The sequence below is a fragment of the Phaethon lepturus genome, unplaced genomic scaffold, assembly GCF_000687285.1.
Source record: "Phaethon lepturus isolate BGI_N335 unplaced genomic scaffold, ASM68728v1 scaffold26891, whole genome shotgun sequence".
Lineage (NCBI taxonomy): Eukaryota > Metazoa > Chordata > Aves > Phaethontiformes > Phaethontidae > Phaethon > Phaethon lepturus.
Genome location: NW_010517380.1, coordinates 436 through 13284, shown reverse-complemented (window position 1 = coordinate 13284; position 12849 = coordinate 436). Strand labels below are relative to the sequence as shown.

At 49.0% G+C, this 12849-nt stretch overlaps 1 protein-coding gene across 1 annotated transcript; it reads left to right on the top strand.

Moving 5' to 3' along the window:
• Window positions 1-197: 197 nt before the first annotated feature.
• On the top strand, window positions 198-8693 carry LOC104627967 (golgi-specific brefeldin A-resistance guanine nucleotide exchange factor 1-like; the record flags this gene model as incomplete). Its single annotated transcript, XM_010296388.1, has 13 exons — window positions 198-292; window positions 745-898; window positions 1116-1338; window positions 2950-3113; window positions 3424-3670; window positions 4063-4262; window positions 5228-5378; window positions 5758-5888; window positions 6244-6345; window positions 6931-7044; window positions 7288-7465; window positions 7674-7811; window positions 8136-8693. Coding segments are annotated over 13 exons (2184 nt in total), but the record flags the coding sequence as incomplete, so codon positions are not given.
• Between the last annotated feature and the right edge of the window lie 4156 nt (window positions 8694-12849).

Genomic DNA, 12849 nt, shown 5'->3' with positions numbered 1-12849 from the left:
AATAATAATAATAATAATAATAATAATCCATATATTTAGCTTGACCTGTATCCAGTGCATTTTAGATAGACTATGCATGACCTCACCAGACAGCGGAGGGTGGTTTTGCACAGACTCAAAGCATCCTGTTGGTCCTCACTTCTTGGTCCCCCAGTTTTGGAGGCTCATGATTCACAAACATTTCCTGGCTTTTCTAGGCTCTAATTTCTGTTACTCCTGATGAGGAGACGTATGATGAAGAGGATGCTGCCTTCTGCTTGGAGATGCTTCTGCGGATTGTGCTAGAGAATAGGTATGACCTTGAAATACATGCAGATTCACTGTAAATGTCCCTGCTTTACAGCAGCTGCTGTCTGGGTCCAGGGAATGAGTTCCTTATGTGCTTGATTTGCCAGCTGAAGCAGCATGTGGCTGTAATTTCAGGGCTTAGCAATTCCACTCTAACATGTGCGAACAGAGGGACTATTCGCCCATGAATTATTGCTTGATATCCTGAGATTTGGAGAACATAAACTAAACTCTGGATGGAGAATTCTCCCACCTGATTGCTTTGCAAGTAATGAAGTAAATAAGAAATTTGATGGCTTTTTTTTTTTTAATGTGCCTGTTCTTGTATCTCCTGGCTGGAGTTTTTCATTGAAACGAAGAAATACTAGGTTGTCTGGACTTCTGGGAGAGGTAGCTGGATCCTGCTTGTCTCATCTCCTTTCATCCTACCCTTTCCCTCCTCCTTATTGTGGCTAGGGACCGTGTGACCTGTGTCTGGCAAACTGTCAGAGACCATCTCTATCATCTCTGTGTCCATGCAATGGAGTTCTGCTTCTTGGTGGAGAGGGCAGTGGTGGGGCTGCTGAGACTGGCCATTCGGCTCCTTCGGCGGGAAGAAATCAGCGTGCAGGTAAGGGATTTTTGAAAATCAGTTACTGGGGTTTTGTGGCTACACCTGGCAATACAGGAAACCAGTTGCTGTTGGATATACCCACATTTAACCTGTCTGTGCTACAGGTAACAACAAACAGCAGTTATAAGTAGCTCTAAATAAATGACGGAGGACTTTGATGGAGAATGGAGTGTAAATAATGGGGTCTGTTACTCTTGTCTCCTCCTCTGGCCAGGTTCTCCTCTCATTACGTATCCTGCTCATGATGAAGCCAAATGTGCTGTCCAGAGTTAGCCATGAGGTTGCCTATGGCCTCCATGAGCTCCTGAAGACCAATGCTGCCAACATTCACTCTGGGGATGACTGGTACACGCTCTTCACCCTCCTGGAGTGTATTGGGTCTGGGGTGAAGCCACCAGCAGCCCTGCAGGTTACAGCAAGGGCAGATAATGACACAGGTAAGACAGGCCAGCTTTTGCTAGGAAATCTGATGCCTGCCTGCCAGATAAGCAGCTGCTTCCTCAAGCTTTTCAATTAGCAAAGGGGACTGCAAGAAAACAAAGCTGATATTAAACTACATTAGCAAGATTAAAGACCAGCACCTGCTGTTCACTTCTACCCGATGGTCTGTCCCTGTCTCTACTCTGCCATCTCTTCCTACTCAGTGAGCAGCAGTCCAGGTGCTAGTCCCTGGGGGAGCAGCGGGAGGAAAACTGATATCAGTTGTAGCAGCTGTAGAAGGTCTTTGCTCTGCACAAGGAGTGTTTTCTGCTGGTTGTGGTCTGGTGCCTTGGGTAATATAGCCTTAATCTCTCATCTGGGTGTGTAATGTCAACCCAGCTGTTGTTCCTGTCATACTTCCTTCTTTTGTGGGACTGACTCCTTTCTGTCCCCGTTTTAAGGATCTTGTAAAGGGAGTTGTTCTTTAAAATTCGATTTCCAAATCCATTTGTGTTCAGAGTGCCTGAACCATTCCCACAAGACCAACCCAACAATTTCCCACTTCTCTCGACTGTGTTAGAAAGATGGTCTTTTCAGCAAACTGTTCCTGTTTCACTTTAGCCAGCTGGCAATGTATTTGAGGCTGACAGCTTTAGACTTTTAAAGCAAACAAGCAGGAAAAGACTTTTCCAGAAGCCTTTGTTTTCCTCTTTGCTTTTCTAGAACTTCCTTGCTAGGTCCTGATGATTTGTGCTAGACAGATGGGAGAAACCTGACTTTGCAAAATCCTTATGGCCTTTGCCTTCTGAGATAATGCTGGGTTGTCTTCTCCTATCTTTTTTTTTTTTTAATACTTCTTCTGTCTTTGGGCAAACTACTTGACTGTGGCACCTTGCACAACAGAACATTAGTTCTCTTTATGTCCTTCTGCAAATGTTTGGTGCACTGTGTTCACAGCAAGTCTGTCTGCTGGTTCCTTTCTAGATAATGTTGAATGATGGAGAGAATGAATTTTTGCTTCTGAGTAACATTATATCAGTAGCTTAAGTTTGGCCCTTGCAAAGATTTCTGTGCTTAGGTCACGTTAAATTCAAAGTTACCCTAAAGATCAGGAGAGGTAGATCTGACAGGTGTGGAACATGCTAATGTAGATTCTTGATCATGAGAAAGACTTTACCAGTATTAGTGTGGAGCTGAGTGACCCCAAAGGTCCTATGTGAGTCATGTCATTCTGCGTTGTGCTTTTAGAGTGGTCTTGGCTGAACCTAGCACCTCCAGTAGTTCTTAAAATGTGTAGTACATCTGATTCTTCCCCCAGGGTCAAAGCTTTGAACTTCCTGCCCTTTTTAAATCCACAGTCAGGCTGACAAGTGACATAGCAGAGGATGAAAAGCCATAACATACCTACAGGGGAGAAACAGAGTCAAAGATCTGTGTTTCCTGCTGTCTCCTGTGCATTCTCCTGTCACAGTTGTTCTTCCTCTCACAGGAGGAGAGGCCTGGCCCAGTTTCTTCCAGGTCCCATGGTGGTTCCTAGCAGATGCTGATCTTATTAATCCCTTATCCACAGCTACTCTTCCAAGTTCTTGATTTGCTTTGACCTAAAATTCATGCCTTTTGTCTTGAAGGTGCTCAGTCAGACAGCGAGGTCTCCTCCTCCTATCATCCAAGTGACATGAGCCTGGACCGTGGCTACACCTCTGATTCAGAGGTGTACACAGACCATGGGAAGCCAGGCAAGATGCATCGCTCAGTGACAGATGTGGATGTCATGAACAGTGGCTGGCTAGTGGTGAGTAGCCAATGGACTTCTGGTGCCTGAAGAAGACTACTCCTAGCATGGTTGTGGGCAGAGGGTGTGGTAGGGAGAGAAAGAATAAGACAGTAGAAAAGAGAGGTAAGATGAGCTGACAATGTAAAGGGAGGATGGGGAGGAGATGCAGATGTAGAGAAGAAAGCTTGGAGGCAAATGAGGAAGAAAAGGAAGTGGATCCTACAGAAACGTTACCTGTTGGCTTCAGAAGAAAGGCCCTTTCAGCATGTGCATGGGGTGCTGCTTGTTATGCTGCCCTCTCCTGCTACCCTCTTGCTGTGCCCTGCAGGTGGGGAAAGATGACATCGACACCCCCAGATCTGCTGCTGGGCTCAGCAGGCTGGGGCCATCTCCTCTTGTGAACCAGTACAGCCTGACTGTGGGGCTGGATTTGGGCCCACATGACACAAAGTCTCTCATGAAGTGTGTAGAGTCCCTGTCCTTCATCGTGCGAGATGCTGCCCACGTTACACCTGAGAACTTCGAGCTCTGTGTCAAAACCATCCGCATCTTTGTGGAGGCGAGCTTGAATGGGGGTAAGGTGGCCCTTGGTTTGACAATCAAGATTGGGCTTGGGGTGTCCAGTCAGCAAGAAGTGTGAAGTATACTGTCAGGGAACGAGTCCTCAACGCCCGAAAATGGTCTGCTGTGAGAAAAGTGTCCTGGCTCCTGCTGGCAGCAGGGACCTTATTCTTATCCCCCTCTCTGGGATGGAGGAGAGGTCTGGACCTGATGTGGAGATAGCCATATCAGCTGCTGCTGAAGGCTGTTCCTGGGGGGTGCTGGGTACCTACTACCTGGTAGTTGTCATTTTACAGGAGAGGGCTCTCCACTGGGGATATCAAAAGGTGGCTGCTGTGTGTGTTGAAAGGCAGAAAATTTTGTCATGGAATGTGTATATGTTATGTTGCTGCCTTTCACTTTCTAGGCTACAAGTCCCAGGAAAAGAGAGGGAAGAGCCACAGGTATGACAGTAAATCCAGTCGGTTAAAAAAAAAGCCAAAGGAGAGCTCCACACGGAGATCACGGGTCTTGAGCCAGCACCAGGCGCACACACACAGTGATGAGGACGAGGATGAGAGCATCCCTGCCAGCTACCACACTGTGTCTTTACAGGTTAGTCAGGACGTAAGTATAGCAAGGATTTCCTCCTCTCCTTTCCCATACTCAGGGCCTTGCTAGGGAGTCACTGGGATTCTTCATGGGGTGAGGGGGGCTGCATCCTGGGTCAGTGGGCACTGGATGGTAGAGGATGGCTCTGGTAGCAGTGTGTGGCTCTGCAGTGAAAGACTGCAATTTGGACAGGCAAAAGTAAAATAGCAGTGGAGAAAGAAGTCCTCTGAAAAGGAAGGAGGGTGGGGTCTGGAGCTGAGTGTCACTATAGTAGGTAAGATGGATGTGGACAAGGGCATGTGGAGGCATGAGGTTCATATAGGATTAGTGGGGAGCCTGACAGGGTGTCTGAGCTTGTGGAGAGGGGAAAGCCCTGTGGGCTGAGGCACTGGGATTTAAAGTACAGAGGACTGGGATGAGGGAGTCATTTCTCTCTCCAGCTGGTACTTAAAGGTGTGAAGGCACAGGCCTGCTGACAGCCAGGCTGTTCGGCCTCAGTTCAGTAGTGAAGTGACTAAAGTGACTGTCATTTGCCCATACAGAGCTGTTTTGAGGGAGCTTTGCTTGTGCTTTTTTGTTTTGGTTTGTTTGGTTTTTTTTAAAGTTTCAGATCATTGTCCCTGGACAGTATAGCTGAATCACTGGATTTCTCCCTCTGCCTCGGCAGTCAATGCTCTATGCCAGGAAAGGCTCCATTCTTTTTCATGGCAGGATTGGGATTCTGTTTCTTAAAGACGGGATTGACATGGCTACTGAACTGACACAAATCTTGCTGAAGATGCCTGGCACTTGACCACTTAGGGAGGGCACAGACAGCAGGGCCTGACACCATCTCCATAGCTATACATGGTCAGGTACATACAGAAAGCAGGCTTGAGTAGATGTGAGCCTTTTAGCATTGGTGTGGGGAAGAGTGGAGACCAGGACTGCTTCAAAAATTTAAGTCCTATGTGTTGCTTAATGTGATGCTTGACTTGCAGCTCCTGGACCTCATGCACACCTTGCATACACGAGCGGCCACCATCTACAGCTCCTGGGCAGAGGAGCAACGCCACCTAGAGACAGCAGGAAGGAAAATAGAAGCAGATTCCCGAACGCTGTGGTCCAACTGCTGGTGTCCTTTGCTACAGGGTAAAGCCATCCCCTTGTGATGAGAGTGAGCAGAGACACTTCTAAAATAGTGGCAGCACTCAGGAAAGTTGAGCAGCCAAGAACGAACTGCAGAAAGCAAGCGGAGGTTGTTTTTAGGGTCTGCTGTAATTGAGAAAGAACTTGGATTGGATCTGGAAAGGTATCTTTAGCATGAGTTAGCTGCCAGTTTGTTTCTGGACCTGACAGTAGATCCCCAGTCTGTGGCCTGGAACAAGTATAATCCTTTTTTTTTTTTTTTCTTCTTCTTTTTCTCTCCCCCAGAGAGTGTTTGATCTTCATTAGACTTTTCACCCTAGACTTGGGAAGTAGGGATATGACACTTTCCCTGTGGGCTTTGCCCTGAATCACTGTCTTGCAGGTATTGCCTGGCTGTGCTGTGATGCCCGACGCCAGGTGCGGATGCAGGCACTCACTTACTTGCAGCGGGCCCTCCTGGTACATGACCTGCAGGCTTTGGATGCCCTGGAATGGGAGTCTTGCTTCAACAAGGTAACCTCCTGGCTGGGCATGTAGACAGGACAGCATTGTCATGAAGAGCAAAGCTGTGTGCAGGAGTGGCAGAATGGTGTCCTACTTCAGCACCATCTTCCTGAGCAGCTTATTCACCACAACAGACAAGGCATGCCCTACTGTGATCCTATGAAAAGTTTCCCTCTGCTTAGGCTTCTGACAGAGCCTCTTGGAGTATTGAAATGAATCCTCTCATTTCTACTTCCCATTGCTTTTCCCATGCTCTCTGCTTAGAAGCCACCAGTCCCAAAAGCCAGCTCCTTCCTGTAGGGTTGTCTGCAAATCTCATTAGTCATTTTTCATCTCTGAAATATCAATATGTCTGGTCCAACAGGTGCTGTTCCCTCTGCTAACGAAGCTACTCGAGAACATCAGCCCAGCTGACGTTGGTGGGATGGAAGAAACTAGGATGAGAGCCTCAACACTACTCTCCAAGGTGAGCATGCTTCTGCTGCCTGACAGCTCAGGGGAAAGCACGTGCCTCAGAAAACCAAACTGTTTGCTGTATTAGCTTCTCAGCATCTCTGATCTGGATAGGTGTCGTGTTGGTAGTTTGTTTTCAGTGCTAGGCTTCACCACCACCTTCTGCTGTTGGGACATGCCGTCTTTCCAGAACTGTCTCCATGATCCTGGCCTTCAGAAAAGTTGTCAGGAAGGAGTTTATGACTTTATGAAGGATGGAGAGAGAAGTATTTCACCTGACACTAGTTGCAGACAGTCTGTTCTAGTGGTGAAATGGTGCATGTTGTAAGCTGATAGTACTGAGCTAAGGCAGAGAGTCTGGAAGGGCTGAAAGATGTGGTCATGCAGATGGCAGTGGCCTCATGCAAAGGAGAGAAGATCCACTCCTCTACATATGCAGCTCAGAAGAGTGGAGGCCTCTGGTGTCCTCAGGCTGGGCCTGTGCATGCTCCTAGCCTGCCACAAGGAGGGGGAATTCCAGATTTGCAAGACTGGCTTGTCAAGCTATGAGCAGCAGCCCTGATACTCCTTGTTGACAGGAGTTGCGTTTTTTTTCTAGGTGTTCCTACAGCATCTCTCACCACTTCTCTCGCTGACTACCTTCGCTGCCCTGTGGCTGACAATCCTGGACTTTATGGACAAATACATGCATGCTGGCTCTAGTGACTTACTGGTAAGGTGCTGAAAGTGATGCTGCAGTGCTTTGAACAACCATTCATTGGGTTTAACCTTCTAAACCTGAAAGGTGGTTTGGTTTTTGGTTTTGTTTTTTAACCTTTTAATCCTTCCAAAACCATTTTGTTCCATGGTCTCTCCCCTTGGCCTCTGTTTGCAAGGCAGCCCATCAGCTGTTTTGAGCTTTTGTTCATTGCTATGTGTCCATTCTCTGTGTCCTGAGGAGTGTCTCTGATTACAGTTGGAGGCCATCCCAGAGTCTCTGAAGAATATGCTGCTTGTAATGGATACAGCTGGGATATTCCACAGTGCTGACTCACGGACAGGATACTCGGATCTCTGGGAGATCACCTGGGAGCGGATTGACTGTTTCTTACCTAGGCTGCGGGATGAGCTCTTCAAACAGACAGTCATCCAAGGTACGAGGGGCTGAGACACCTTAAGAAAACAGGTTTTGGACTCAGTGTTTGCACCTTGTCCAGTACCCAGCTGCCATAGTGCCTGGATGCTGATGAAATGGTAGGTGCAGGAGGCTGTGGGAGCTTAGCACAAGGAGGGCAGATGGAGGGTGGGCAAAAGGAGTGAGCAAACTGGTGTGTAGGCTCACTGCTTGTTTTGTTTTCCTAGATCCTGTCCCCAGCATACCAATGGAGCAGCAGCATCAGAAATCAATAGTGTCTGCCCTGCCCCTTTCCTCTGTGGGGGATGTGAGACCAGCCACCCACCTGAGTCCTTTGGAGAAGCCCTGTGAACTGGGTGCCAGTGGTGAGTCCCTTTTTCTTCTTTCTAGAATCATCTTCCCAGCACAGTGGCGTGGGTCTATTTTTCCTTGATTTAGTGATTTACAGTGATCAGGCCTCTGGTGCTGTGGAACTGTTGTGCTTCCAGCTGAGGTTATTGGGGTGGGCAGAGGTTGCGGCAGGATGCCTATGATCAGCACTTGCTCCTCAGGGCCGCATATGCAGGTATGTGGAAGGGGCAAGTCTGAAAAGGGCCCTGAGTTGATCTTCAGCCCTGCTTAGCTTTGAGCTGCAAGATGACTTCGTCAGGGCCTGTGTAAGGGTGTGTTTTGTCTCTTCCTTGTTCCAGAGTCTGAGAGAGCCACTGTACCGGCCTCACCCACCATCAGCACGTCTGCCTCTCCTTCTTTGCCAGCATCAGCTCCAACAAAGACAAGCCCCGTTACAGACATACCTCCTGCAACAGCACAGCCACCACTCATCCTGCAGCCTCTTGCCTCTCCCCTGCAGGTTGGGGTGCCACCTATGACTCTGCCAATCATTCTCAACCCAGCCCTAATTGAAGCCACCTCTCCTGTTCCCCTCTTAGCTACTCCACGGCCCACTGACCCCATGACAACCTCTGAAGTCAATTAGTTTGAGGCTGTCTAAGAACTGTCTGCTGAGAAAACTGTGTGCGTGGAGGATGCTGGCCAAATGTTCTCTGGTAACAGGCATGTTTGCTTTAGAAGGTGATGCTAACCTGAGCAGAAGGGCTCCTGCCACAATCCCGCTGGAGCACATCGTGTTCTGCACCCTTCTTGTGGCAACCGCCTAGAAATCCCTGTCTTCTTGGAGGGATGCCTGGTTCCACGGACCAGTCTCCTTCCTGCCTTCACAATCTCAGGGGCCAGGCAACGCCTGCACCCAGCAGCCTGGGACCAAGTGGCCAGTTCACCAGTTAGTCTGGTGAAGAGGGAAAACTCTTTGATGTCACACCAGAAAGGGGCTGCAGTACGGGACTGCCCCTCAGATTATTCAAGTCCAGTCCCTGGACGATTCCTCAGCCATTCCCTAGCTTTCCTGCCCATGCTTCTGGTCACACTGCTTTGTTTGGTCAGGTTGAGAATTTTGTGTAGAAATGTGGATTGCTTACAGTGCAGCTCCCAGCGTGCTAGGTAGAGCTTCTTGTCTGCTGTAGCCACATGCTTTCCTTTTGCAACATGGATCACAGCAATTCCCATGCCAGACAGGGAGCAGGGGAGCCTGGCAGGGGCAGCACTGCTTTCCTCCCTCCTCCTGTAAATGTAATGAGGCTTTCTGGTTGGAGGGAGCAAATTCCGAAGGTTCTGCCTAGTTGAGCAGATGAGAAGAAAATGCAGAGTCCCGTCAGCTGAGAGCAGAGCACCATGGCTGTCTCTCAAACAGCGCTTGGGGAGCCACTCCCCAGCAGTGCACAGCAGTGCTGTGTTGTCCACCGCTCACTACACTGGCCTCTTAGTGTCCAGCCCCATTTCTTAGGAGAACATCCTCTTCAGCTAGAGAAGCTGTGGGGATCTGTGGCACCTGCTGACAGATGCCCAGCAAGTCTGCTGTGCTTTCTCTTGGAAGCTCTGCAGAGATTGCACCCTTCTGCATCTTCTAGTTGTTGGGAGCCCACCTCCTTCTCCACCTAGAACTGTAGCTGAGGCCCTGGTAGTCATTCTTGTGCTTCTGCCTTGCAGCAAGGATGTCCTGCTCTTCCACCCCCTCACGCCCAGAGCAGAGCTGGCTGCCTGGCAAGCGCTGCATCTCTGTTCTTCCTCCTCTCTTGATTAGTTGGCTAAATTCTTAATAATATCAATCTCAGAAATCCCACTGGTGACCAAGAGGGACATGTGTGGGTCTCCAACCCAGTGTATACTGTACTGAGAGGAACCTGAGGTTGGGGTGGGAGTACAACCAGTGTACATATAGAGTGAATGGCTACAAATCCAATGGACTTTTTACAGTGTAATAAATACGTCCTGTAAATGAATGCTCCAGTGTTAACACTCCTTTTCTGTCGTCGTTTTCTGCAGCTCAGAGCTTTGGGAAGAGTGGAGTTTAGTCGCCAAGGTGCTGTGCCCAGCTGCCAGCCCCCTGGGTCCATATACCAGCATCCTCCAACAGTGTGCTCTGTCTGCGGGGAGCACGGAGGGACTTGCCCTAACAAATGGCCAGCTCGTGGGGGGGCTGCAGTGGAGGCTGGCTGGCAAGGGGCTAAGCAGAAATGGTTCCCATCATGAGCATCGCAGAGCAGTAACAGATAGATTGCTTTTGCTTCTGGCAACATTTTGGTGTCGGCTGTAAAATTTCTGAAGTTCTGCTGATGTGTGCTCATGCACTGCCAGGACTGAGAGCTGAGACTAGGGCTGAGGAGCAGGTGCCCTGTGGCATCTCGGCATGCAACCAGAACACGGACCTCAGAGACAACCTGGTTGACTTTGCAGAAAGGAGAATTTTCTGTCTAACGGGGAAGAAATCCTCGTTTCTGCTGTCAGGATCCAGACTTGGAGAGGGTGTGAGAGATCCTGGGCTCTTCCAGGGCTAATGCTTGCCATGGGTATGGACAACCACATATACTCCCCTCCTGATATTTTCTACTTTGTCTTGTGGCAAGATCCACACAGTGCCACAGTGTCCTTAGAGCTGCGTGAGGCATCAATGCCTTCTCTATCACAAAGATTCCAAGAGACTCCTACAGGCTTGATGAAGGTTTTAAAAACTTGGGAGTTTATTTGAATTGCACGAGCAAAGGTCTAAATATTGCATAATGGAAGGGTAATGCATATACTGGGAAAGTCCTGTTAATACATCCTTGTTCTCTTATCCCATTTCCACCATTCCTGGAATATTTTCACTGCTGCAGCCTTCTCTTCCTCACCCTCCACTGCTTCCAGATTGCATCCTTCCAGCCCTTAGATGTTTTCATCCATGTATTTGAATCCTTACACTGCCCTTCTGTATCCAGGCCGCCTCTCTTGTCTTGTATTTCCCAGCCTTCACTTCTATTTACCGCTCTGTTTTTCTGAGGTGTCTCCCAGAATGCTCACTGAAACCTTTAGATGATTTACTCTTTGTAAACCGTCGCTCAATTGTCAAGTGCCTCGGTACGTCAGCACTACTGCCCTCTGATCCCCATGTGGCATGGTGTCAGCTAATGGCAAAGCCCAAAGCCCAGTGTCCCCAGTGTTGTGTTGTGTCCCGTCCACCGCCCGCACCCCGCCCCCCCGCTGCCTTCAGAGCCTTCAGATAGTTGTTTGGGGGGTGCTGTGTTTTAAACTGTGTTTGCAAACCCAGTTTCTACTGAGAGCATTTACATCTTAATTCAGACAATTGTGGTGCAAAGCAAAAGCCACCTGAGGAAACAGCAGGGAGTGGGACTGGAATGGAAAGAATGTTGACTGGAAAGACAGACAGAATTGCACTTTAAACAGTTTTCACTTAGACTGTAAATAGGAATGGACTGGAAAAACAGAAAAAAATTCTTTGAATGTTGTTTAGATTTTACAGTAATGAGGTTTCATGTGTTAGAGAAAATATAACAGGAAAAGTGTTTGAACTGAAGAGAGATCTGAATCAACTTACTAGTAGCATGTGCTGTGATACATATTTTTATCAATAAGTCTCTTGAACTCTGTTTTGTAACTTAAATTACATAAAAGACAGTCATACTACCAGCGGCCGCTGGTGAGGAGCGGTGTTCACAACACTAGCCTTCAGGTTTGTCCCAGTATCTACTTTTTCTAGTGTTGGACTTCTCATTTTTATGGGTCTGACTCACTGTTTTCCAGAGGAGGGTGGACAGATATCACCCAAGTTTGGATTTATGTACCTCTTCTGTTCCCATTTACATGAAGAACTTCCACCACTGCAACTGAGTGAATAGACACAAATATTGGGATTTAGCGAGTGTTAGCAGGACAGGTTACTGTGGAGTTGGTGTTTTCCTCATTGGTGTGAAGCTTCCTAGTGGGAGAAAGGCCTGTTGAAAGATAAGCCCTGGCTGCAAAACAGATTTGGTACTGAAACTTGTGAAACTGAAGCAATGCTGTTTTTAGATTCACTTCCTAAATGGAATGAGCACATACAAAAGTCCTGGTCTGTAGGAAAGATTTCCATGAATTATCTTCTAACAGTGAGCTAGCTGGCTTTTTCAGAAGTTTCCCTCACTGCTAGAAATGCCAGCTGTTGAACTCCTCTGGAAAAACCTGTTCCTGTTACGGAGCCTAAAGCATCCTGTGCCCTGCTCCTTCACCCCACCTGCGTGGGGCTTGTACTGCTCAGCCCATGGCCTGGGAGCACTCTGAGTGCTGCCAAGGCCGCTGGAGGCAGCAGCAGCTGTGCCGCTGGCCCGGCGCCCGCCGCCCTGGCCGGCGTTGTTCCCACTGCCCTGTGTCCTGTCTGCACAGCCATGGGGGCTGCCGGGAGCAGCAGGGCTGGGCCTGCTGTCCGCTGGTGGACAGAAATGCTGGGGACAGCTTTGGGACTGTGACTGCCTCGGGAGCAAAGCTCTGGAGTGCAACTCCTGCAGCAAAAGCTGATGGAACTGACATGCTGAACAGCACGCAGGCTGCCTGCAGCGCCATTCCACACGGGGAGGTGAGATGCCCCGAGGCTGTACGTCCCAGTATGTAATACTCCTCCTCCATTTGCATGACCTGCAGCCTGGTCCGAGCATGGTGGTGGGCAGCCGGAGCTCCTCTCCCAGGGGGGCCAGAGCAGGTGCTATTCCTGGGCAGCTCCTCTCTGCAGAAAGCACAGCAAAGCTGCAGGCTTCAGGAGCGCAAGCTGCTCTGGAGCCAAGGGCTGCATGCACCCTTTGGCTATGCCGGATGTTTTGGGACTTGCAAACACACGCCTGCAAGCAGCCACCGAGTGGGAGGGTGGCTTATTGCTGAGTTACTGATAGGGAAATGGGGTCGCCGTGGCCTTGCCACAGCCTGGCTGCTCTGCCAGGGGAAGTTGTGGTTCCTCTTCTCTTTTCAAGTTTTCCATGTAAGAAAAACGGAGATTTCTCAGGCTTGCAGGGTTGGTGGGTGGCTGCTAAACTTAATCCCTAG